The following is a 27,405-nucleotide window of genomic DNA, read 5'->3' on the forward strand; positions in this document are numbered from 1 at the left end:
AAATGGATGTCAAGACAGCGTTCTTGCATGGTGATTTAGATGTGGAAATTTACATGCAGCAGCCATAAAGGGTTTGTTGAGAAAGGCAAGGAAGATTGGGTATGCCAGTTGTTAAAGAGTCTTTATGGCTTAAAACAATCACCGAGGGCATGGTACCATAAATTCCACAAGTTTATGCTTTCTCAAGGCTACAAACGTAGTGAGTTCGATCACTGTCTATATACAAAGAAGGCTAAGGATGGTAGTTGGCTGATCCTTATTTTGTATGTGGATGACATGTTGATTGCTAGCAAGCACTTGGAAGAAATTTCAGCTTTGAAGTCAAAGATGGCAAAATCGTTTGACATGAAAGACATGGGTGAGGCAAGTCATATCCTTGGTATGCGCATTGAGAGAGACACATCAAAGAAGTTGATTTGGTTATCTCAAACAGATTATATTGACAAGGTTTTGCAACGTTTCAATATGGAGAAGGGAAAGGCATTGAGTGTTCCATTGCCACCATATGTGAAACTTAGCAAACAAGATTGTCCTATGTCTGAGGAAGAACAAGCTGAAATGGATAAGATTCCATATGCGTCTGCAGTGGGTAGTTTGATGTATGCAATGATTGCTACTCGCCGAGACATTGCATTTGCAGTGGGAGTAGTAAGTCGATACATGTCAAACCCAGGCAAGAAACATTGGGAGGTAGTGAAAGGAATATTGAGATACATGAAAGCTACAAAGAGTATGCGTATATGCTATGGGAGTCAGGAGCTAAGTGTAAAGGGTTTTACAGACTCAGATTATGCAGGTGACTTAGACAACCGAAGGTCTACGTCAGGGTATGTCTTTACATTAGCTGGTGGAGCAGTATCATGGCGTTCTAGATTACAAGATTGTGTTACTCAGTCTACTACAGAGGCTGAATATGTTGCAGCATCAGAGGCATGCAAAGAATCAATTTGGCTTAATCGACTAGTAACACATTTGGGAATCAAAGAAGAGATGCCTGTGTTATATTGTGATAGTCAAAGTGCTATACAATTGGCTCGCAATCCAGTTTATCACTCAAAGACAAAGCATGTGGATGTGAAGTATCATTTCATCAGGGAAATGCTCGAGGATAAGCAACTTCAGCTTGTCAAAGTTCGCACCACAGAAAATCCTGTTGATCTACTTACAAAAGGACTTCCCTCAGAGAGCTTTGCGCATTTTCGCAAGCAGTTAGGTGTAGGGTAGTACATCACTTCTCTACATCTTTTGTATATTAGCTTGTATAGTAGCTTCTCTCACACTTAAAGTACCACATTGGACTTTAAGTGGGAGGTTGTTGGGGTATAAAGCCCAATGTGGTCGCCCAGGTAAGTGGGCGGGCCGCCAGGTATGTACACATATTCTTTTGTTAAAACCTAATAAGAACTCACTATGCTCTACACATTACAGTAGAGCGAGTTCACCATATCGTCGTGCTCTTCTTCTCGCACTCTCTCTCGCGTCGCACTTCGGCTCGTACTCCTTCACTGGTGATGTGCCAACCTCCTTGTATGAGGTGGAATAGACAAGTAGGATTGGGAGAGAGAGACCAAACCATAGTATATGGACAAATGTCAAAATTTATAGACTTGACACTTTACCAAGTGAATTATGCAAGTGAAAAAAATTAAAACGGTGGAAAAGTGCCTTTCCCTAACTCAAATTGAATCAATTTTCCCCCCATGAGGACCTTATGGTAAAAGTCATAAGATACATAAAAATCAAATTGAGTGACAATGTACATTATTTATTAGAATTATTAAAAAAACTCTCTCAAGATCCTCTAAGTAGTCTTTGTTAATTTTTGAGCTAGATTTAAAAAAAAACATTAAAGATTCCACTCGGTCATAATCTATCAAATGAATGTTGGATCTTGCAAAATAATCTATACATCATAAGATATCTGGTGTAAAAAATTAAGGCTTTTCTAAACAACGATTCTAACAAAGAAAAAGAAATAATAAATACATAGAGACCAAAACAATCGTTAAAAAATCAAGTTAAATTGCTTATCAAGTGAATAATTGTTATGCAAAAGGACAAGTTAAGCAAAAAAAAGTCCATATAAAGATATAGACAATTGTTCATCAAGGTCACAATGTTGTGACAGGGCATGACAAGTTGAACCAGAGTAGTCCTTACACACTAAGATTTACATTTTGGTTTGGAAACTCAAAGATCGGAACTTTCTAAAGTGTTTAACACCATGTGCTTTGTATGGCCACCAAATTTTGCCTCTTCAAAGTATTTGCAAGCAAGTCAAATATACAAAGTACTGTCAAAAAACAGACTGTTTTTTCGTAATTCTGTTGGGGGAGACTACTGAAACTGGGTATACCTTATCATGCATACACCCAATGGATTTCCTCCTTTTCTTGTTTAGCTTCAGCTTTTAATTCATTTGCAAAAATTATAAAGGTCTCACACCTCTGTCTAAGTTACCTTATCAACCTTATGGCCGAAATCAAAATATACTTGAAATCCCTTTCTTCCCCATAAATAATGTGGTTATCCCCATCAAAAGATTTAAAAGACATTTTACTTTCTTCTCAATCAATCAAAACGTGATTTTTAATCATCCAATCCATGCCAATAATTACATTATGCACACCCATGTCTGTGACATAAAACTTACCTTTATGGTTCTAACCATTCAAAGAAAAAAATAGATTTTCAATTAGCCCTTTTATAAAACTTTTATTTTGTAACATTTAATGGCCTAAAACTTGCGTGTAGCAGAAATTAGCATGAACATAGTGGGTATTTCATTTGTATAGTTTCCCAATGAGAATTACAAGAGTGCTTGGGTGGAGAGAGCAACAAAAAGCATAACACCTAGTTAGATAGCATGAACAATACTTTCAAAAGAGAGAGAAATTAAGCTATTGACAACAGTTGAGGACCGGATTTACATGGAGCCGGTCCCCCCTCCAAAAGGCTTTGTATTATGATTTCTCCCATCAAGAGAGACATTGTACAATACAATTCTTTGTGTTCCTTCAAGACTAGCTAGTGCAATGAAGATGAAAGCTTCATGCCAAGCAAAACACTTATCAACCACAACATCAATTGTCTCTGGTCTCAGACCCAAGACCTCACACACCTTTGAAGATGGTGAGAGCTAGCCGGGTATGAGAGTAGATTGAGAGGAAGAAGGAGTATTCTTACAAGAAAGATGTACATCTCCTCACATAATCACTCATATTAGCATAGCTTAGCTTAGTAATTAGCATGGTAGAGGAGATGAGCATGCATTGAAGCTTGGCTCTTGGTTGGATTTGCATCACAAAGCCAAGAGTTGTTGGTGTAGGCCTCCCTTCTCACAAGCTTGGAGTAGGTTGTAAGCTTTCCATTAAAGCTTGAGAAGGAGAGAGAGTCTTCTTTTCTTCACACATGATATTGTGTGTGTGTGATAATGCCTTGCAAAAATCAGCCCCCTCTCTCTCTTGGTCGACCCCTCTTGCTATTTGCTCATGCTATCCTCTCATTGGACCTCCCTAGGGCTAGCCAATGACAATTAAGCAGCATAAGTGATAGCCTTCGGACATGTGTCCCCCTTTCCCCTTTTGTGAGAGCTTTAGGTAATTTAATAATTCAACTAAACTCTAATTGGACCCCTTTGCCTCCTGGCCAATAGGAATCAGGCAAGCCATTGGGCTGCTGAATGCTCATTGGACCCCTTGGGAGACTGTTCAATAGTCTTCTAGAGGGCTTAATTCTCATTGGTTCTTTTATTAAGTGTTTTTAAATTAATTAAACTAGATTTACTCTAGCCTAATTCTCATTGGTCCACTTCCAAGGCCATCCAATAGGAATTGGGTACACCTTGTGGGCATCTGGGCTAGGGAGCTGACATGTGTCCCTCATTCCCTTTGTGTAAAGGGAGCTTGTGTGTGTGTGTGTGTGTGTGTGTGTGTGTGTGTGACTTTCTCTCTCATCCCCTATCCCAAGGCTCGCCCCCTCCTATGTAGGGATTGTAAAGACTTTTAGGACACACACAAAACATCCAATTCCCCCCATGGTTGACCTTTGGACACAACCTTTGAATTTTGGAACCTTAGCATTTTGGAAGTCTTAATGGGCTGAACCTTAGGGTCTTTTTAGCCCATTGTTGCACATGGCTCTTTTGCAGATCACCCCCCCTTTGGATCCCTATTTTCCCTCCTTTGGATCCCTACTGTGGCCGATCTGCTAGCTTAACCAATATTCTAGCTTTTTCTCCCCTGGCACTTCCCCATATTAAATGATCAGTTTAACATGAGAAATCATTTAGGAGAATTAGATATTGATTATTATGACATATTTCCACTGACTAATATCTTGGGTTAAATTCAAGTCTAATTTCTCTACCAATTTAGAGGCCAAGAAGCAATGTGTACTGCCCAAATTGATTAAGAAATTTAGTTTTAGATTTTTTATTTTACCCATGGATTTAATCATAGACGCTATTAAATGATGCACCAAAGATGTAAAGCACTACAAAGGAGGTTCAAATGACTTACCTTTATCATCTACATTGCCAATAGTCTCCACTTCAACCATCTTGGCCCATACTACCTTATCGATCAGTTTGTTTGGGCATTCAAAAGTTTGGTGTCCTTGCTCTCCACATCAAAAGAATATTCTGAGTCTCTAAGCTCTTTCAAGAATCTCTAAGTTTTCCTGCCAATGCACTAGAGGTTGCTTCTTCTGGTTTTTGTTTCCAAGTCCCCTATTAGGGAACGCTCATCACCACTGTGCATTATTACCTTGTCGATTAGGAAAAGACTGATTTGGTAGGTTCCAAGGATTTGTTGCAAAGTTATTCAAACAATGGCATGTTGACATCATCCTCCTAGTCTAGTTAAATTTGTCCCACTTCTTGTAGGTTTTGGCCTTTGCCACTCTATCTAGGAAATCAACACAACGTGCACCCTTCACTTGAAACTTCAACATGTCTCATAGGCCCTCAATAAACTTTATCTTTAATGCATCGCCTGCCACCTCTCTGGAACATATTTATGTAAATGCAAAAACTTTCCTTTGTACTGAACTGGTTTGTTAGCTTCATGCTGCTTGACACAATGAAATTCCATCTTCTTCTCCATATTATAGTAAGGATAACAATACCTTTTTTCAGCTTATGCTACACTTTCATCAGTACAAGTCTGCTGTATGATTTTCACCATAGTGTTGCAACGCTACAAAGTTGCAGGATAGTAATCGTCAGCTTCGCTTCTTTGAAAAACTCTCATAAGGCAAAGAAGCCTTCAAGTTATTTAATTCTTGATTCCAAATATTTTCCCACCTTTCCTATGCCATCGAATTCATGAAGCTTAGTTTTCTTAAAGACTTGTACGATTGCTGCTTCTCATGCATTGTCATTGTCATTATTCCTCTTCTGCTCATTTGATCGTTCCTTCTCTAGCATCATCATCATCATCATCATTCCTCTTCCGCTTCTTCTTCTTTGACCCTTTGCCTTGTGGAGGTGGTGATAGTCTTTTTTCACCACTTAGCAACTCCACCCAAATCCCATCTCCACTTTCTCCTCCACTTCCACCTTCTGCATCAGGTATTCCATTTCCTCTGTCAGCTTTCTCATGCATGTTAAGATCTTTACTGAGCCGCTAGATAAACTTAGCTTTCTCCTTCAATCTCTGCTCGTATGCTTCGTTCTGCAAAATCAAATCTACCTTCATACCACAAGGATCAATAGCTATAATTGCCTAATTGCGCTGCAGGTGCCAATGAAAATCTCATGCTCAATAAGTTGACACACATAACCATCTCTTTCATGTTAGACATAGCCAGTGGCGATGTTGGGAAGGCACAAGTCATGATATTGCAACTAACATCTATTGCAGCAAGGCTGCTGTAAATCTCTAAGAGTGCCACCCAAACAAATCATTCATTGTTTGCCAATAACAATCTGTAGAGTTAAGGACCAGGGATCTTTCCATGAATACTTCCTATGAAGGCATTTGCAATAAGGTAAAGTACCTTTAACTTAATTGCTAGGAATACTTTGTGTGAAGGCATTTGCATTAAGGTAAAGTACCTTTAACCTACTTGCTAGGAATACTTCTTGTGAAGGCATTTGAACTAAGGTAAATTACCTTTAACATACTTGCCAAGAATACTTCTTGTGAAGGCATTTGCACTAAGGTAAAGTAACTTGAGTTGGGGAGGGATGTAGGAAGAGGCCCCTTGAACTTGTTGAAGCTCAATACAAGCTTATGCAGACCTGACAATTTGGATAATCTTGTTTCTTCTTATAGTGAAAAGGTCCAGTTCTGTAAGATGGTGTAGAGAATCCCCAAAATTGGGTGGTATTGCACCTATGAGATTGTTTTTGGAGACAAAAAGCACCTCTAAACTCACTAGATGGTTGAGGATGGTGGTAGTATTTCCAATGAAGGAGTTCACTGAGGTGTTGTGCACGCTTTGGTAGGAATTGAGGGAAGTGCGAATCGGGTCTGTTATAAAATCTAACTACTAGATATGGAAGTTTTGAAGTTCAAGGTAGTTAATTAGAAGGCTTCAAAAGGTATTTTGCTAGAAATAAGATTAAAGGAAATGTTAATATGTTTCATTAGCCGATACCCATCGAGAAGAGGGCATTGCAATGGAGGAAGGCATTGGAGGAGAGAGCACCATAGTAGTTGTTGTGCGAAAGGTCAAGCACAGTGAGGGAGCCAATGGCATCGAGTGGGAGTGATGCAAAGGAATTTCAATAAAGGTTAAGGTGGGTGAGGATCTTGCAATTTTGAAAGGAAATAAAGCTAGGAAAGCTACCAAAAAAGTCACTGGAGGAGAGGTCAAGGGTGGAGAGTGGGGTGTATAGGCAAAAGCATTGATATTTAGCTCAACAGTACCAAAAAGGCATTGCCAACAAGGTGCAAATCGTGTAGCTGGTCCAAAGCAGCAAGCTTTGCGAGGGGGAAGTGGTGCTAGCCAACCGAGATGGAACGTAGAGTTATTCCCAAAGATGTGGTGGAAAGACTTAGGTTCAAGTGCTGCCACTAAATAAAAATAATGTTCACTAACTACGATAGGGCTTGATGATCTACAAAGAATGTGAAATTATTGGCTAGTAAAAGTGTCAAAACTTCTTTACTACATTGATCATTCCTAACCCTTCTCTCTCGATGGTTGTATCGTTATTTTCACCACCATTCACTTGTCTACTAGCATAACAAAGCCAATATGCGTCCTATAGCACACACCGAAGCATCAATGTGGACATGAATTGTCTTTGTCCAATATGTAGATTTCAAGATTGAAGCAAACATGGGGTAGTTTTGTAGCCTTTGAAGATTTGCTTCACACTCTTCAGTACATTCAATCTCATGCATTTCACCTAGCAAATGTGATCCGAAAGAGTGCCTCACGTTTTGGCCTTGCTTTTCACCGTACATTAGATTTTACATTTTTCACAAGAATTGGATTCACTTTGCTCCTTTTGTATCTCGAGAAAACACTCCCTACTAGAAAACCTCTCCAACCCGTAAGACCCTTGTTGTGTTTTTTGCACATTCCATCACAAAGAAAATCCCTTCTACAAAGGGTTGCACATTTTAGCAAGATATATATATATATATATATATATATATATATATATATATATATATATATATATATATAGAGAGAGAGAGAGAGAGAGAGAGAGAGAGAGAGAGAGAGAGAGAGCAAGCTTTTAAGATTTTCATGGAAGCTCACAGGTTCTGAAGTGGGAAGCTCCAAATGCATTTCAAAATTAGAAAGGGTCATACTGGATTTGAGAACTCATGTGGCACCAATCTGCAATTCCGATCGTCACACTGAAAAAACTCATGGCAAGTCCCCCCCCCCCCCCCCCCCCCCCCCCCCCAGTCGAGAGAATGCCCGCGTTTGCTTTGTTTATAAACTTAGGCAATGCCGCATGGGCAACACACGCATCACACCCCACTTTCCCACTTTATGTAATGGGACCTAGTTAGTATGGAGGCAAGCATACATTAACACTCTTTTCTATGGGGTGTGTTTGATTTAGTTCAAACTCTCTAAACCAAACAGTGTAAGCGAGTTTCAACGAAAGGGGAGTCACTTTTGTGACTTGTACCCTTCCATCTACTACGCTCTTCTTGGTGGGCTAGCTACCACTCTCATTCTTTTTCTTCACAAGAATTGTGAATGGAACTGAGTACTTTTTGGGGTGTTTGATTTATTTCAAACGCTCTAAATCAAAGAATTTAAGAGCTGCGTCTTGCCTCATGGCTAGAGAGGATATAGTGCATCGTACCGATATGCGTTGCAAGTACTAGAAACCAATCCCCCTGCAGGTGCACGAACTGGAGACACTTAGTCACTTCAGGGCTAATTTTGGGGAGTTTACTGCTAAACCGATGTTGCAGGTTGCGACTTTTGCGACATGAAGCGTTTTTTGGTGAGCGCAGGGGTGCAACCGGTGCAAAGGCATGGCTACATGGTAGGAAAAAGCCTTGCGCTACAACAATGTTGAAGTTCCATTCCTTTTCAATGGCTACAATGAATATGCAAAGTGTGACAACTGCTGCAACCACCCAGCGGGACCTCTCCTCTTGAGTGCAACGAGGACGTTGATCCCCCATAACCATTTGGTGGGACGGGGCTCTAAGTGCGGTCCTTATGAGACATTGGTTCCCACTATGGCCTCCTTTAGCTGTAACTACGAACCCAACGTTTTGAATTCTTAGCTTGTCCCCGTCATGGCTTCGTGGAGAACTCATGCAGTTGTGATAGTTGGCACGCTCGGTGGTGGCATCTATGGGTTCTATGTTGCTCATCACGCTGAGCTTGCGTACAAGGTGCGTCTCTTATCTTCTCTTTGCTCCCCGTCCCCGCCATGGGTTCTTTTACAAGCCCTTTGTCTGCAGGAGAAGGTAAGAGAGGAGCTCACAAAGCGCGAGAGGGAAAGACTTACAGATCAGCCGCTTTCGGATCAACAGGACTGCGCAGAGAAGCTTGTGTGAAAGGTTCTCCAAACCATGTTATTGGTTGGGAACACCCTCGGAAAAAATTACAGCAAACTTATCACTAATGTGTAGAATAGGTATTTACTTTGTTAATCTTTAATCTTCATGCACATTTGCTTCTGCGGGATCAAAACTGTTGCAATAGCTGACTGTACGTCGTTTGAAATCAGTTGACAAGACATCTGCCACGATTACGAAATTGAAAGTCTTTGATGATCAATCTAGTCCATTAGTGGTGTTTTTATGAATCTCAGAAATAGACATTGCTTGGTCTGAATAATTATTCATCATGATTGACATTTTCACTCAATATTTTAGTGCTCGTCTTCACTTAATGTGTTGGAGCTCTTACCATTAATGTCTACTTACATTTTGGCATTGTCTAGTTTCAAATTTTCAACATGTATGTGTAAAAGTATATATATATATCTATATCTATCTATCTATATATATATATATATATATATATATATATATATATATATATATATATATATATATATATATATATATATATATATATATATATATATATATATATATATATATATAGAGAGAGAGAGAGAGAGAGAGAGAGAGAGAGATGAGATGAGATGAGATATTAACGTCTACAAAAGGCCAAAATGAGCTATGAGACCAACAAGTTACAAACTGGTGAATCTAATAAAAAATTTTGTGTGCTGAAAGAAAGACTAATATCTTAAACAAAATGTTGTAGTGAAAGTGAAAGTGGTGGAAAGACTAGAGACTCTCTAGTCAATATAAAGGTACAAAATAAATAGAAATGCAAGAAACTTAAGCTACTAAGAAGGGGATAATCCTCTAGCTCAGAGTAAATCCAGCATCGGTCGGTGTCGGATCTCCTTGATATCCTCCATGGTCAAAAAAACGTGATTGGGTATCATGCGTGGTGCACCAAAATAATTCGGATCCTCCTTTGTAATCTCCGTCTATGTTGGGATGCCCTCCTGTGTAATTGTGGACACCTGGATCTCCCTAGGTCCATCACACGGTCAATCAGTGTGCCTCTAGTGGAGGTGGGATCCGAACTCTGCTGCAAAACCTGTCTGTCTAGCTGTCTCGTGGTAATGGCTTGCCTGAACTAGTCCGTAACCTGCCGTTGAGTCTGTCTCTCTTGTCGCCTCAACAAGCAATCTTTATTTCTCCTCAACTCAAGTAAAGCATCTCTGATCCTGGTATCCCATAACTGTGGAAAGTGGTCCAAAACCCTCCCTATAAGCAATGGAATTGCCTGCGAATCTCATTGGTATGCGGAGCAATGACATATGTAATGCAGCTCTGTCTCTGGTTCCCTATGGCATACACAACATACCTTGGCCTCAGCTGGACAGCTGGTGTGAGGATGTGCATATTTGGCCAATAGCACACCACATCCTATATGATAAATGTGTATCCATATAGCTGGGCCTGACTACAAAGCCATGTGCCGTGAGTTGGAGAAAATGGTCTTTGTAAAAAGCTATCTTTGTGCCCAACTCCTAAGTAGGCTCTATCCAAGTCCTCTTGGTGTCCATCTGAATCAAGATGTGGCGGATAAGTCTGTCTATGTCATAGTGAGAGAGGGGGCCTCCAAAGTGTCACGATTGTGACTATGTTAACAGCATTACATCTACTCCTAGTTGCAGATACGCGAAGTGCCATGCCAAGGAGGACCCCTGCGCTTGGATGGTCACACCCCTTCGCCCAAGAGACGTGCCTCTTCGCCAAAAGCCACACTCCTTCGACGACTGGTCACACCCCTTCGCTCTATGGGTGCGACTCTTCGCCGAATGGTTGTAGCTCTTCGCCGAAAGGATGTGTCTTTACGTCTAAGGTCAATGGTCATGTCTCTTCACTAGGAGACGTGTCTTTTCATTTATGTCTCTTCGTCTCCTATATAAGGAGCCTATTGTACTCAGTTTCAAGCAGTCATCAATCAAACATAGAGTCTTCTGAGTCTTTCTTTTTGAGTTCAGTTTCTTAAGTCTTAATCATCAGTTTAAGTACTTAATAAAGGATTAGTACCTAGAATCCTTACAGTGGTATCAGAGCAAATTTTTTTCCCGGGACCCAAAGGTTGCGCGTCTCTCACCCTCGCCGCTACCCTCTCCCTCCCTTGCCGGAGTTGCATGGAAGCAGAAGAAAGGTGGTGCACACACGCATACACATATGAGGTAATCTAAATTTACTTCTATTCTAATGCTCAAGAATACAATGACAAGGGATAGCAACATGGCTATGTGTAAGCGTACCGGTCATGCTCGTCTACTGCATGGGTCTATTCGAAGAGAGGTGCCTTTTCAAGCTCCAATGCGTACTCTTTCATGTGAGTACCCCTTCGTCTGAGCATCCTTTGACGGAAATTCTGAAACGCTGGCTGAAGTGCATTCTTTCGCTGGAGACTCCTCGCGTCGGACCCTCTCCCAAGGGTCACATGCATCAAATGATGCTTCACCAAGGGGAAGCAAATCCACCAAGCGGCAATTTCAAGCCCACGCTGGCATCTCTTCGTCAACAAAAAAAAAACTCTACGCAATTCTCAGCACCAGCGTAGCGTTTTATTAAAATCAGCCAGCACTTGAGTAGTTTTGTAAGTGGCCACCCATTCAATTTTTTAAAGGGTTTGGCCGGCTGCCCAATAGTTGCAAGTGGGCACCCTCTTGGTACCAAACTGTTAGGTGCAGCGGAATGAATGTTTGCGCTTTGCTCAAGATGAGTGCTCCGAACTGTGCTCAAGGTTCCTTTTGTTCTTATGGAAGGGAGAGCCTTCCGTTCTTAATGAGAGAATGCTATGATCACAAAGAAAGTGAATGGACACTGTGCGTGCAAGTGTATGAGACTGAGAGATAGAGAGAAGAGAGATATGACACCAGAGACGATGTAAAACCCTCCTCCGAAGGCCCCACTCTCGCCGACGAGAGTGGTCTACTATTGATTGCACAAAGTGGTACAATGATGATGCATGGGAACTGGTGCAACTTGTGACTATGTTGGTGGCGACGACGGGGACGACGATGACTACTTAAGGGCTTGAATCTGCGGTCTTCTATCTGCTGACCATAAAAACGCTATGGCTGAAAATCTGGGACTGTGTCGGACTACTGAAAACGCTGGTTTTGGCTGCGTTTTGAGAGGCTGAAAATGACGATCTTCTGCAATGTCTAGGGCTGAAACTGCTGCTGTTCATGAATGCTGAAAACGCTGGGACAATGGCTTCACCGAAGGCTGAAAATGAAAACGCTGGCAGATCTTGGTAGCGTTAGTAAAAACGCTGGGCATCTGGGACTGTTGGCGATGGTTGCAAGGCTGAAAACGCCAGCTTGGGGGTGGTGTGGGCGATGACCAAAAATGCTAGGCTTAGGGGATCGAAAACGCCAAGATTGGGGGTGCTGCGGGGTTCTTGCTGAGAGAGAGGGAGTACCTGCTGCTTGGGGGCATGTTGTGCTCCTTGCTCATTTGCCAAAGAGTGCTAGCTTTGGTTTGCATATATATTTTCTTACCCAAATTGCCCTACCTACTTTTGTTGGAAAGTCACTTAAATTAATAAGTGAAAAATGTCAAACATAGGGAAAATAAGCTAAATGCACTGGAAACTGGGAAGGTCCCACAAGGTATGTATGAAAGAGACTGATCTAGTAAGTGCCTCAATCACCACCATTGGAGCGGCAACTAGCTCCGCTCTAATAATTTCATGAGGTATTGAGGCCTTGGATCTAGTCATCCGAGAAATCATAGATACTAAGGGCCTCTCCATCCCTTTCCATCCATTAGTGCTACCAACTCTGCCATGACAACCAACTGAGGGGCCCCAAATATGCACCCCATACATCATAGCTGAGGTCACAAAAGTATCAAAAAGCCAAAGTTTGGTTCGAGGTTCCTGAAACTAAACCTGCGAACACATTCTTTCAAGTCTGCCCAAGGCTGCATAGACTCTAGTCAATCTAGTCTCTGTTTTTTTCTCAACGAAAAAACTGGCCCACTGAAAACTACCCCGAGATAAGTTTATGCATCTGTATACTCCACAATCTCCTGCTATAGGTAAATGTGGGAGCTGACCTCCTGACCCACTGCGGTGTGGTGCTGAACACTATAACCTTGGTTTTACCAAGGTTGACAAACAATTCACTATCGTCCGCAAACACATGTAAGGCATCCAAATGGCATTGCATTGCCTTTGGGGAGTCAAATCAGCACAATATCATCAACATATAACAAAAGCAGGATCCATGTCCCTGCTAGCTGTGCTCCTAGTCTCGTAAATGTAATGGGCATCATCTACATACATACCAAAGTAGGAGATAGCGAGCATTCCTACTTCACTCCAATAGTGGAGTGAACCGGGGTAGAAATCCCCTCGGGAGTGCGTACCTGCCCCACAAGTGATCTGTATAAAGCCATAATCCCCCAAATGAGCTCTATGGGTACCCCCATGACCTGCAGTCGCCGCATCAATCTAGTTGTGGCTACTGTATCAAAATCTTTGCGGTAAAGTCACAAAGCTACAATATATCCGTTTTCCGTTTGACCTATCCTCCTCAATAATGGCTCGTAGAGGCAGGATGTGATCAAGAGTAGAGAAATCCCTCATGAAACGTGCTTGTCCTGTTGCTCGTATACCCTGTCTCTCTGCCCATTCGGTCAGCTTCTGCTCGAGAATGGATGCGTATAACCGTTCTAATGTGTGACTGATCATAATAGCACGGTAGTTGACAGGCTCCATAGGGTCTCCTGCCTTTAGGATAGGCACGATTGTAGACAAACTCCAAGTGAGGGCATGCTCTCACACTTAGCACGATTGAACATCATAACTAGAAGCTCTGCAAGCATATCTCTAGCATGATGAATAAAATGCTCGGCCACTAATCCCTCATGATCATAAGCTCTCCCATGCTTCATCCTGTTAATGGATTTCCTTACCATCTCCGCTATAAAGAAGACATATGCATGTGGGCATGGCTCTAGTGGATCTGGTAGAGGTGGCTGCCTCGACATTGTATGTCACGTGCACATCTACCCTATGTGCATGTGGACAATCTTCTTCAGGTCCAGGATTCAGGTCAGCTTAGGAAGTGTTCAGGCGCCTGTGCACAGGCCATGCATGTCCAGGCACTTAAGAGTAGTTGCATATCCTCTTGTTGCATCATCAGCATGACAGCCAATACCCATCACGAGCATTTTACAGTGCACAGAACCCATTTTACCTATTTATCCATTTTTCACTTATTATTCAATAAGTGACTTCGTTGGGAAATTGGGTAGGGCAATTCTGCTAAGTTATCATAAATAAAACCTAGCGCTAGCACTTTTTGGCAGAAGAGGTAGCAGAAGTTCCAGCAACTTGCAGTGCACCTTCTCAGCAAGACCGGTAGGAGGCCTAGCGTTTCCAGCCAACAGCAGAGCAGTTATCAAATATTCTAAGATCTGAATGAATGTTGAATGTCATGTGATGTCCTGTGATGTCTAGTGATGTCCGGTGATGTCGTGTGATGTGACTGTCGATTGGTACATGTGCTAGATGTGTGTTCCTAGTGCGTAGGTACTAACAGTCAGTGTCTGCTAAGACGGTTTATGGCTTCTGTCTGTTTTGCAGGCGTAATCGAGGGCGATTACAATGCTTTCAAGAGGGGAGTATGTCACAAAGCGATGACGTGTGCTCGAGAGCATGCGGGAACCTTGACTATTGCTGAAAACCCAGATTCTGGAAACCCTAACCCTAAAACCTGCAAACCCTAAAATCTACCAAAAACCCTAAAAACAACAAAAACCCTAACCCTAACCCTAAAAGGGCAGCAAGCTGAAATCTTGGAAAAAGCACTGACATGATGACGTGGCACCGTATGGAATGTTCCGGAATTTGCGCTGGCTGAATTGCGTGGGTTGCTTTTTGGCTCTACGCAATTCAAGATAGAAAGAGAGAATATTTGCTTTATTTTCCTAAAGCTCAAGAGAGCTTAAGAGAGGAAAGAGATGTTGCTTTTATTTTTAGGCTTTTGATCTGAAGCTTTTAGCTTTTGGCATCCCTTGTAAACAATAAATAAGTAGTGAGGGCTCACACTCTGCAGAGCATTTGGATGCAGAGTCTGAGAGTGAAACCCTAACCACTCTCTTGTACTCTGAATTGATTAATACATAAAGAAATACCGAAAAGGGCGCCAGTCTTTGGGGTCAATATCTCTAGGTATGGAACTCCGCCGGGCTAGTGTAAATCTATTGTGAACTGTGAACTGTTTTCAAGTGGTTATTTGGTGCTGTCGTGATTGATTCTTGACTTGGAGTGTCCAAGTCTGTTACATGTGATGTCCTCTTAAGAATTCCTTGGTACCACAAGAACAACGCCGTGGTCGACTATCGGGCGAGGAAAGCGACATTGACCACAAAGAAGGGCAAAACCATTGTACTCGATATAAAACTTAAGGGCGAGTCTGTCCCTATTGTATCGGCTTCGGTCATTTCTAAATTAATGAAATCCAGTCTGTTTGTTTACTCGATCTTTTTTGAAGAGTTAAGTGTTGAGTTAGGTCTTTGGACGATCAGTTTTCAGCCAGAAGACCTTGGGATTGTAGTAGCATCAAGCGGTGCCGCATGACCCGCAGTTGCCCAGCATTTTCTTAGCAAGAAGGCCATCGTTTTCAGCCCAAAACAGCCAGCGTTTTTCAGCCAGAACAACCAGCGTTTTCAGCTTGGAGTGCTTGCAGATTTCAGCCCTAGCCTCGTCATTGGTTGCAGTTCCTAGCCATCGACATTGCTAGCAGTACCGTCATTCAGCCATAGCGTCGTCGTCATCATGATCATCATCGTCGTCATCGTCGACACAGTACCCCAATACCTAGTATCCCTTGTGCCTTGGCTTGGCATAAGGATCCACAAGACCCATCAGAACCTCATCGTCGTCGTCGTTATCCTCATCGTCATCATCGTCGTCGACACAGAACCCATGAGTACTCTGTCGTTGAGATAGAACCCATCAGTACCTCGTCGTCGACATAGAACCCATCAATACCCTGTCGTCGACATCATCGTCGTCGACATGAAACACAGAAATACCTCGTCGTCGTCATCATCGTCAACATAGAACCCATCAGTACCTCGTTGTTGACATCATCGTTGTCGACATAGACCCAGCAGTACCCCGTCATGGTCGTCATCATCGTTGACATAGAACCTCTCAGTACCTCAATACCTCAGTACCCCGTAGTATCCCTCAGTACCTCAGTACCCATCAGTACCTAGTAGTACCCAACATCAGTAGCATAAGTACTGTCACAAAACGGGAGCGTACACGAGCACTTAGAAAATCTGAAAATTATAACTCTTTGAAAACATGAGAGAAGGGAGAAGATCGACACAGTATTGGGGACCAGAAGATGGGCTGGTCCCCCCCCGCCGTTAAGAGTATTCTTTTATTCAGGGAGAATTCCTATACAAGCACGAGAACCCGAGGAAACCCCTCCGTTCTGTAGTCTTAGACCCGAAGGTTGTGCTTTCCCGTAAAGGGCTTGGGCACAAGGCCGTTCCTTCCCGTGAGGGACTTAGGCGCGAAGCCGTACTTTCCCGTAAGGGACTTAGGCGTGAAGCCGTACTTCCCGTGAAGGGCCTTCCCGTGAGACGGGAGATTCCTGCAAAACAAACCACACAAAGCAGCAATTCTCAATGCGTATCAACACCTTATACCTGTGGCTCCTTGCTCGGAGAATCAACCTCCGTACTCAGTCGTCACGCGAGCACTAATTCCGTCGCCAGTCTCTACTCCAGAATCCCAGCGCTTGCACTTCTTGTTGCTTCCCGCTCCTCCAAACTGAAATGCTGGCTACCCTTTTATAGGGTTTGACACCCGGCAGGAATAGGGGTCCAAAAGCAGAGCTTGGCGCTCCTAGAGAGAGGAGAGAGAAAATTGTGTTTTCTAGAGAGAGGAGAGAGAGAGAGATCGCAATTCAGCCCCCCCTTCGTTGGTTTTAGCGCTGGCTTTTTCTATAAGAGCCTTGCCTGCTTTATTTTATTAATAAAGGGGCCGGTCACTTTATAAAATAAAGTGTGAACCTGTTCAAACTTTAAAAACTCACTCAGTTAGTGAAAACAATGCTACACGGACACATTCCAGGTGTCCCCGGGTGCAGGACACGACACAGATGCAATGCAGACACAGACTCCTCGCGGGAAAACATCTGTCTTCCCGCGAGTGTTCCTGCTTTTCGTAAAAAGCTTCATTGAACCCATCTTTATTCTTGTGCTTGTGTTCTTACGCGTATTTTCTTACTCAGTTCGGATTTTCTCCTTAGCCTACAGGATGCCCCCTTACTGAGGCACTCGTAACCCGGCCCTTTCCACCGAACTTACGGAAACTCCCTCGCGATGTTTACCGTCACCCATCAAATGACACATCAGAGTTGTCCGTTCCTGATGGCAGTTCCTGTAGCTACAATCTTTTTAACAGTTCTTAGTGCACATAATAAAATATCCTAAAAAAGAGATTTAATCATTAAAAATAAGAAAATAGTCCAATTAGCAACATCCCTCTGGCTTCTAAACAGTTGAACTCAACTGTAGTGCTTGGACATATACCTCCAGTATCTCGGGATAAGCTGCTAATTCCTCCTGTGTCATCCACTGAGCATCTAGATTTGAATAGTTCTTAAACTTAACCAAATACTTCCGTGTTATCTTTCCGGATTTGAGAGACCGCTCCTGATGACTTACTATCTGCTCCGGTTGGAGTATTTCTTCTGTTTCCTCAACCTCAAGAGGTTCCTCAGCGCTAGGTTGGCTCGGAGGCGGTCCCACATACGGCCGGAGTAAACTCACATGGAAATCATTATGGATCTTCCAATTAGGCGGTAGCTCTAATCGGAAAGCGACATCATTCACTCGCTCAGTAATCTTAAACAGCCCATAATAACGGGTAGAAAGTTTTACCACTTTTCCCTTATGAGACGCTTGTTTCTTAAGTCTTGCCTTCTCAAACTTGAGTAAGACTAACTGTCTGACTGTTAAGTCTAGATTCCTTCTGTGCTTGTCTGCAGCTTTCTTATGCTTTTCCTGAGAGCGTAGAATAGCTCTCCTAACTTGCCCGTAGGCGGTGTCCAAATCCCGGACAAATTCATTTGCTGCAAAGATCTTAACCTTAGTTAAAAGGATGGGTGGAAGCAAAGGCTTACCATAGAGAATCTCAAAAGGTGCTTTCCCCGTCGATGAGTGTATGGTATTGTTATACGCATACTCGACAAGAGACAAATATTTCTCCCAATCAGATTGCCGGTCTGACACATAAGCTTTTAACATATCCAATACTGTGGAATTGGCTATCTCACTTTGCCCGTCCGTTTGAGGATGGTAGGCAGATGAAAAATTCAGCTTTGTACCAAGATTATCCATCAAGGCACGCCAAAAATTTCCTGTCATGCGAGGATCTCGATCACTCACAATTGACTTAGGCATTCCATGATGCTTAAAGATCTGTGCCAGGAAGACCCTAGCCATATGATCTGCTTTGATCGTTTTCTTGACTGGTATAAAGTGTGCTTGCTTGCTAAACATGTCCACAATGGTCTAGATCGCGTCATTTCCAGTCTGAGTTCTAGGGAGGTCCATGATGAAGTCCATGGCAATACTTTCCCAAGGTTCATTAGGCACAGGCAAAGATTGTAGCAACCCAAGCGTCTTATGCCGATCATACTTCACTTTTTGGCAAACCAAACATTCCCTGACATACTTATCAATGTCTGCTTTAAGGCTAGGCCAAAAGAAATATCTTTTCATTGCTAAGGTCGTAGGGAGAATACCCTGATGACCCGCATAAGGCGAAGCGTGTGCTTCATCCATGATCTTCTTTGTTAATGGTTCCACCACACATATAGCCTGATGGTGGTAGAGATAACCGTCCCGAATGGAATAGGGAAACTCATTCTCTCCACGATGTAGCTTTCCCCAAATGGTGGATGTCACAAGGCAGGCACCACGTGCCAATAGAAAAGAACAGACTGAACAGACTTTTAGCACTTCAATAACAACTGTTCAATAACAACTGAACTGAGAGAGAGAGAGAGAGAGAGAGAGAGAGAGAGAGAGAGAGAGAGAGAGAGAGAGAGAGAGAGAGAGAGAGAGAGAGACGACACGCGACACGGATTGGCGAAATTCCACCCCAGAGAGTATTGGCCCCAAACCTTGGCACCCCTTTCGGTATTTCTTTATATTACTGCTGATTCGCAAAGTACAACAGCCGGGGAGCACCTCCTCTGCAATCTGTGCGCTGAAGAGTGCCAGAGAGGGCCCCCAAGGCTCATATTTAAAGGCCCAAAGCCTAAAAGCATCAAATATGAAAAGCTGACCCCAAAAATTCACTTTCCTAAAATTTCGGGATTTCCCTAAAAATCCGCCGCGAATTCCGGGACGTCCGTACAGGTGCCACATCATCATATTTTGATGTGCAAAGTATTTTGAGTGTGTTCTGCTTTATTTTTAATGCCTTTATGCCACTTGGGACCCCATCGGACGGGATCCCCATAAGTTGGTAGGACTTCTTCTTCTGTTGCTTGTTCTTTTTAGGGTTTCTAGAATTAGGGTTTGCAGGTTTTAGGGTTAGGGTTTCAACAGTTAGGGTTTCTGGCAAAAATTAGGGTTAGGGTTTCTGCTCTCATCTGTAAGTTGGCTCCATTCTTTAGGCTTTGACACGTCAGCAGTTTGTTACAGTGGAGAAGTCTGGATCATTCGGATACAAATCCGGTAGTGCTTCTAATTCTTGGTGATACACCAAAGTGATAGCGTTCACCCTTGGCCGCCTAGACAATGCGTCTGCGACCACATTCTTACTCCCAGCCGTGTGAAGGATCTGGAAGTGAAACATATACAAAAAGTTTGCCCACCTCATCTGCTTCTCAGATAGTTTCCTTTGCGTAAGAAAATACCGCAAACTCTGGTGATCAGTCTTGATCACAAAATCCGCTCCTAGAAGATAGTGCTTCCAGTTGGATAAGTCGTGAATCACAGCCGTGAGTTCCTTTTCGTAGATTGATGCATGCAACTCTGCATCCTTAAGCCGTCTGCTTTCATAAGCCACTGCATGGCCTTCTTGGTTTAACACTGCTCCGATGCAATCACCTGAAGCATCGCAGTGAACCTCAAATGGTTTCCTTAAGTCAGGCACTATCAAAATAGGTCCATGGCTTAGCAAGTACTTGAGCCGATCAAAAGCTCCTTGTTGTCTCAATCCCCATCTGAAAGGAATCTTCTTCTTTGTCAAATCATGAAGTGGTCCTGCTACATGAGCAAATCCTCGGACAAACCTTCTATAATATGAACATAATCCCGGAAAGCTACGTACATCATGTACCGTAGTGGGAATAGGCCAATCTTCTACCACTCGGATCTTGGCTGGATCCATACTCACTTTATTGTGGGAGACTATATGGCCGAGATAGTGTATCTCAGAGAGAAAGAACTCGCTCTTCTTTGCATTCACATGCAACTCATGCTTTCGCAATTCTTGAAACACTAAGTCCAAGTGCTTCTGATGTTCCTCTTCTGACTTAGAGAAGATGAGTATGTCGTCAAAGAATACTCCCGTAAAAGCTCGATATGGGCTGAAAATGCGGTCCATCATGCGATTGAATGTCGCAGGAGCATTGGTCAAGCCAAAAGGCATTACCAAGAATTCATATAGTCCAAAGGTTGTGCGGAAAGCAGTCTTCTGGACATCCTCAGGGGCGATCCGTATCTGATGATACCCACTCTTTAAGTCTATGCGACTAAAGACACTTGCACCTTGCAACTTATCAAGTATATCATCAATCCGAGGGATCGGAAAGCGATTCTTGATTGTGATTTTGTTTAAAGACCGATAGTCTATGCACATTCGAAACGTGCCATCTTTCTTTTGCACCAGTAGAACTGGAGAGCAGTAGGGTGAAGCACTTGGCCGTACTAACCTTTTCTCTAGAAGCTCGTTGACTTGCTTCAAAATTTCCTCTTGCTGAGCAAGACTCACCCGATAAGGGGGTTGATTGGGAGGCGAGCTACCCGGTATGAGATCTATGCGGTGATTTTCCGGGCGTACCGGGGGGAGTTCATCAGGAAGTGTTTCCGTGAAACAATCCTTGTACTTTTCAATAAATCGAAGACGCTTAATTTCCAGACTAGAGAGAGAGTCCCTACTAGTTTTATCCTTTGCAAAAATCAAGTAAGCAGAAACACACTTCTTCATTTCTTTCTTAATGGAGATATGGCTTACAATTGGGAACTGCCAATCTCCTGCATCAGCTTGAATCTTTATTTTCTTACCCCCATTATCAAAAGTGAGGGTCTTTTCCACATAATCGGGAATAGGTGTCATGTGAAAGTGCCATGGCATACCCAAGATGATATCACATCCCTCGATGGGTGCCATCAAAAATGATTCGTGGTCCTTGTACTCGCCAATCCGAAGATTGAGCTGTCCTTGCACGGGAGTTGCATTGGTTGTCAACCCCTCGAATGCCGATCCGGATGTAACCGGTGTGCCAAGCTGAGCCGGTGTAAGGTACAAACGTTCTGCAGTATCCAGGGAGATGAAGTTATCCGTGGATCCTGGATCATAAAGAATCAATACTCGCTGGTTGTTCAAAGACCCCCAGCCCTTCAGAAGTTGACGCTTCCCTTTCTCTGTTTCTGTGTTTCCTTGAACATCCGGAATTGAGTTCGAGCTTGGTGGTGCGGGTTCCTTCCTTGCTTTCTCTTGCCTCGTAGAGGCTTGTTCTTGCCGTTGCTGCTTTAGCGGGCAGTCCGGTTTCATATGTCCTTTCTTGCCACAGTAGAAGCATCTTCCTTCCTCTCTGAAAGTTTGAAGTTGAGTAGGAGAAAGATACTTAGTTCGCTTGCCAGTGCCCTCTGGCTTCTTAGAATGATCATCGTCCCTCGATGGAGGACGTTTTCTTCCTTGGCCCCCTTGGTCATCGTAGACCCCTCTTTGTCTTGCACGGTAAGTGCTATGCTCCATCTTTCTGGGCGTACCAGTTGAGTGCAAATCCTCAGCAATGATTGTTGACTCCATCATCCTCTGAAGAGTATCATGCGGATACACCTTCATACTCTTTCGAAGCTGCGGTTGGAGACCTGCTTCGAACTTTCTTTTCTTTTCCTCGTCGGCAATCTTCATGAAGGGAGTGACCTTCAGAAGAACCGACCAATACTTGTCCACATAAGTCGTTACTCTTTCATGTTCCTTCTGGGCAAGCCAGTCCCATTCCTTCCGTATGTCCTGGCGGAAGAAATTGTTCATAAAATTCAGATTTGAAGCTCTCCCAAGTTCTGGCCTGAGAACCTTTCAGAATCTTGGCTAACCACCAATTACTTGCCGTTTCCTTGAGGTGCATCCCCACATGGCGTAATTTGGATTTTTCTGTGAAGTGCCCATTGGTAAAGGCGACTTCAAACTGTCTGATGAAGGACAGTGCTTTGGAGATGTCTCTCCGTCCGTTGTAGGTTTCGAACTTGATGTCCTTGTCGCCTGATTTGAAGACTCTCATGCGATGTTGAGACTTGCGACCTTGCTTCTTGAATCGAGGCTTATCTTTAGGTGGTTGTATGGTAGTGGCGGTAGTAGTTGCTTCCTTCTTCTGACGAGATGATCGAGAAGTAGAAGTATAATCAGGAGAGTAAGATGGAGATGAGATAGAGATGTCCTTGCTCTCATCTAGCAGAGAGAGCGCTTTTTGCTGGCCTTTCCTTGAAGTAGGCCGTTCATTCCATCTGAAGATCCTTTGTGCACCTCGGCACGTGCTTCTTCTCTTGCCTCCTGTGGTCTCACGCCAACAGTGTTGTCTGGATGCTTGGCTGCATCAGTTGCATTCGTTTTCTTCATTCCGCCCAAAAGCTTTTGGACGTCCGGCAACAGTAAAATTTGTTGCAACTCCGCAAGCTGAGCTTGCACTTGTTGAAGTTCCTCTTCAACGCTTCTCCCTTGGCTCGACATGGTTCTTCCCGTTCTTCCCGGAATCGTCCTTCTTTGCAGAGAAAGAGAGGAGTCCGAGCTCTGATACCACTGTCACAAAACGGGAGCGTACACGAGCACTTAGAAAATCTGAAAATTATAACTCTTTGAAAACATGAGAGAAGGGAGAAGATTGACACAGTATTGGGGACCAGAAGATGGGCTGGTCCCCCCCCCCCCGTTAAGAGTATTCTTTTATTCAGGGAGAATTCTTATACAAGCACGAGAACCCGAGGAAACCCCTCCGTTCTGTAGTCTTAGACCCGAAGGTCGTGCTTTCCCGTAAAGGGCTTGGGCACAAGGCCGTTCCTTCCCGTGAGGGACTTAGGCGCGAAGCCGTCCTTTCCCGTAAGGGCCTTAGGTGTGAAGCCGTACTTCCCGTGAGACGGGAGATTCCTGCAAAACAAACCACACAAAGCAGCAATTCTCAATGCGTATCAACACCTTATACCTGTGGCTCCTTGCACGGAGAATCAACCTCCGTACTCGGTCGTCACGCGAGCACTTGCAAATTCCGTCGCCAGTCTCTGCTCCAGAATCCCAAGGCTTGCACTTCCTGCTGCTTCCCGCTCCTCCAAACTGAAACGCTGGCTACCCTTTTATAGGGTCTGACACCCGGCAGGAATAGGGGTCCAAAAGCAGAGCTTGGCGCTCGTAGAGAGAGGAGAGAGAAAATCGCGTTCTCTAGAGAGAGGAGAGAAAGAGATCGCAATTCAGCCCCCCCTGCGTTGGTTTTAGCGCTGGATTTTTCTATAAGAGCCTTGCTTGCTTTATTTTATTAATAAAGGGGCCGGTCACTTAAAAGTGACCGGTCACTTTATAAAATAAAGTGTGAACCTGTTCAAACTTTAAAAACTCACTCAGTTAGTGAAAACAATGCTACACGGACACATTCCAGTCGTCCCCGGGTGCAGGACACGACACAGATGCAATGCAGACACAAACTCCTTGCCGGAAAACATCTGTCTTCCCGCGACTGTTCCTGCTTTTCGTAAAAAGATTCATTGAACCCATCTTTATTCTTGTGCTTGCGTTCTTACGCGTATTTTCTTACTCAGTTCGGATTTCCTCCTTAGCCTACGGGATGCCCCCTTACTGATGCACCCGTCACCCATCATGTGACGCATCAGAGGCACTTGTAACCCGGCCCTTTCCACCGAACTTACGGAAACTCCTTCGCGATGTTTACCGTCACCCATCAAATGACACATCAGAGTTGTCCGTTCCTGATGGCAGTTCCTGTAGCTACAATCTTTTTAACAGTTCTTAGTGCACATAATAAAATATCCTAAAAAAGAGATTTAATCATTAAAAATAAGAAAATAGTCCAATTAGCAACAAGTACTAGTACCCATCATCGGTAGCATGAGTATCCATTGGCATCAGCATCTCAACATTTAGCATCATTGTATCAACATTGTGCAAGAATAAAGGAAGTTGTAACAGACTTGGACACCCCAAGTCTAAGATATGGCACGACACACGAGAGAGAATCACTTTAAAATACTTCACACTTAATTCACAGTTCAATTGAGTCGACACAGTGCGGCGTAGTTTTGTGTCCAGAGTGATTGGCCCCAAAGACTGGCGCCCCTTTTGGTATTTTTTTTTGAATTAATGCTTGAGCAAAGTACAATTGCCCGCGGGTGCTCTTTGCTCATTGGCTCGTCGGCACATGTGAGCCAAGAGAGGCCCAGGGGTCTTATTTAAAGGCCCTTGGCCATGGGAAAGCAGCACATGAAAAGCTTCTAAGCTCAAAAGCACTAGGCTCCCCAAAAGCTGCCAGCGCGTTTTGCGGAATTCCATATGGCCTGCCACGTCAGCACAGCCAGCGCGTTTTATGGGTTTCCGTACGGCCAGCCACGTCAGCACTCAAGTGACATTTGCGGGATTCCATACAGCCAGCCGCCAGCCCCTTTGTTCATTTCATGTCCCCAGGGCCCCATCGGACGGGACCTTATAAGTTGTTCTAACTTTTATCTCTGACCCTCTTTCCTTTGAGCATGCCACATCGTTAGTTTGTGACATACCCCCCTCTTGACAGAATTGTGATCGCCCTCGATTAGGCCTACAAAACAGACAGAGGCCATAAACTAGTTTAGTTTAGTAGACACTGACTCTTAAGTACCGATGCACTAGACAACACAAATCTAGCACTTGCACAAAGACGACTTAGTCAGTGCACATTTAGATCATATTAATCACATAAAAATCGATTCCAGATCTAAGACCATGATTCCTTGCAATGTATTTAGCAATCGCATCTAGATCCACATTGGACCTCACTGATGTCGGATTAGCTAATTCTTATTGCGATCATGTCTATAGATTCTTAAGACCGAAATGCAGAGTCATTTCGTCTTTCAATCCTGCACTCAAACAAAATCACATGAGAGAGTACACATCAATCAGATTCAAGTTCGGAAATTCCCATTTTTAGTTTCCTTATTCATAAAGTCATACAACAGAATACTGTCAGCATAGCAGCATACTTTATTCCGTCCAGGTAATCTGTGACAAAGAAGCGGAGTGACTCCCTCTCGTGCAGTCTCGTCTGCACGAGATTCAACCGTGCTGTCCTGCGGGATTTTTGGGAATAGACGCAGCTAAGCCGAAACCCTCAAGGTAAAGTTTCAAAATCTAAGGAGTATCTGCTAGGTCCTCCTCCTCCATCCACTTCGTATCCAATTGTAAGGTGCAGCGGAATGAATGTTGTATTTTCTCAAGATTAGTGATCTTTATTGCTCAAGGTTGAAGGAGAGAGCCTTCCGTCTTATGGAGATATGATCACGAACAAAGTGAGTGGATATTGTGTGTGCAAGTGAATGAGACTGAGAGAAGGAGAGAGAAGAGATACGACACCCGAGAGGTTGTAAAACCCTCCTCCGAAGGCCCCACTCTCGTCGGCGAGAGTGGTCTACTTTGATTGCACAAAGGTGTACAATGCGTATGCAATGGGACTATGCCGATGACGACGATGGTGGTGACAACGACGACTTGATGGCTGAAATCTGAGATCTTCTAATCGCTGAATTTCGGGACTGTTTCGGTGGCTGAAAAATGACTGTTTTGGCTGCGTTTTCTTGGGCTAAAGATGGGGGAACTTCTGCAACCAATCTGGGATGTATCTGCTACCTTGCTAAAGGCTGAAAATGCTGTGTATCTGCGACAGGTTGGGGCTGAAAGTCAAAACGTTGCAGCAAGGCAAAAACGCCAGCAAAAACGCTAGCTTGGCTGAAATTTCTGATGTCAAAACGCTGACTCTGCTGATGCTTTGCAATCCCAAAAACGCTGGCTTTGGGGGCTGCCTGAAGGGGGAACAAACGCCAGAAAGGGGGGCTTGATGGCGATGGCTGATGTTGGGAAAAGGCTGAGGATGGGAACTTGCCCGGTGAGGATGGGGATCCAAAACACTGGGGGTGCTGGGGGGTACTGCTGAGAAGTTGCCTGTTGAGTGGGAAGCTCTTGCTGCCTCTTCTGCCAATTACTGCTAACTTGGGTTTGCTTATATATTAACTTATCAAAATTGCTCTACCTACTTTTGTTGGAAAGTCACTTAAAATTAATAAGTGAAAATAACCAAAAATAGAAAAATATGCTAAATGCATTGGAAAATTCTCCTAACTGCTGCTAATGGATTCTGATGGGAATTCCGATGATCATGCTGTGTGCAACCAGAGGATATGCATCTATTGCTAAGTGACTCGGCATGCATGGTCTACGAATAGACTCACAAAAGTGCCAGATCATTGCTAATCTAAACTGATTGGACTGACTGAACCTTGCTGTGGTGTAGCTTGTCCATGGACACATAGGGTTGGGATGTGTCACGTGACACCAATGGCGGATAGTTCTTGAATTTCACTAAGGACTGCCGAATCACTTTACCTTTCACTTCCTTTCTTAATGGGCCAATATCTGTTACTCGTTCCGGAACGAGTATCTCCTCGCTCTCTTCCACTTCAGGTTGCTCATCAGGCTCCTTGTCAACTGGCACCTCACCCTTAAAAGGTTTCAAGAGACTCTCATGAAAAGCATTGTGAATCTTCCAAGTGTCTGGCAACTTGAGTGTGAAGGATATATCATTTATCTTTACTTGAATCTGGAAAGGGCCATAATACCTCAAGCTGAGCTTTGGAAAAGCCGCTCCTTTCCCTTCGTTTCCTTAGGCGTGCCTTCTAAACGTAAGAGCACCCAATCATCTTCCTTCAACTTCAAGTCGTGTCTATGTCTATCTGCTGCCTTCTTGTGCCGTGCTTGAGACTTCTCTAGAGCCTCGCGAACCTTGGCAAAAGCAATGTCAAAATTCCTTGTGTACTGATCTATTTCAAAAATCTTGTCCTTGGTGCTTAGAAATGGAGGGACCTTAGCACCTTCGATTACCTCAAATGGTGCCTTCCTCGTCGAAGAGTGAACCGTGTTATTGTAGGCAAATTCCACCAAAGGCAAATA

At 43.6% G+C, this 27,405-nt stretch overlaps 1 protein-coding gene across 2 annotated transcripts in view; it reads left to right on the forward strand.

Moving 5' to 3' along the window:
* Positions 1 to 8,630: 8,630 nt before the first annotated feature.
* The window catches only part of LOC147459795 (ATP-dependent helicase/nuclease subunit), a 32,303-nt gene continuing 13,528 nt past the window's right edge, over positions 8,631 to 27,405 (forward strand). Inside the window, exons 1-2 of one of the 2 annotated variants that reach the window (XR_015187733.1) lie at positions 8,631 to 8,825; positions 8,895 to 9,070. Coding sequence is in view for 1 of the 2 variants with exons in the window: in XM_086509903.1 (XP_086366029.1) it covers positions 8,727 to 8,825; positions 8,895 to 8,990 (195 nt within the window). In the remaining variant the exon portion in view is untranslated. Of the gene's footprint in view, positions 8,826 to 8,894; positions 9,214 to 27,405 lie in introns of those variants that run through there. The other variant, XM_086509903.1, reaches the window with a different exon arrangement.

Source organism: Adiantum capillus-veneris, chromosome 4 (assembly GCF_014529385.1).
Source record: "Adiantum capillus-veneris isolate H3 chromosome 4, ASM1452938v2, whole genome shotgun sequence".
NCBI classification, from domain to species: Eukaryota; Viridiplantae; Streptophyta; class Polypodiopsida; order Polypodiales; family Pteridaceae; genus Adiantum; species Adiantum capillus-veneris.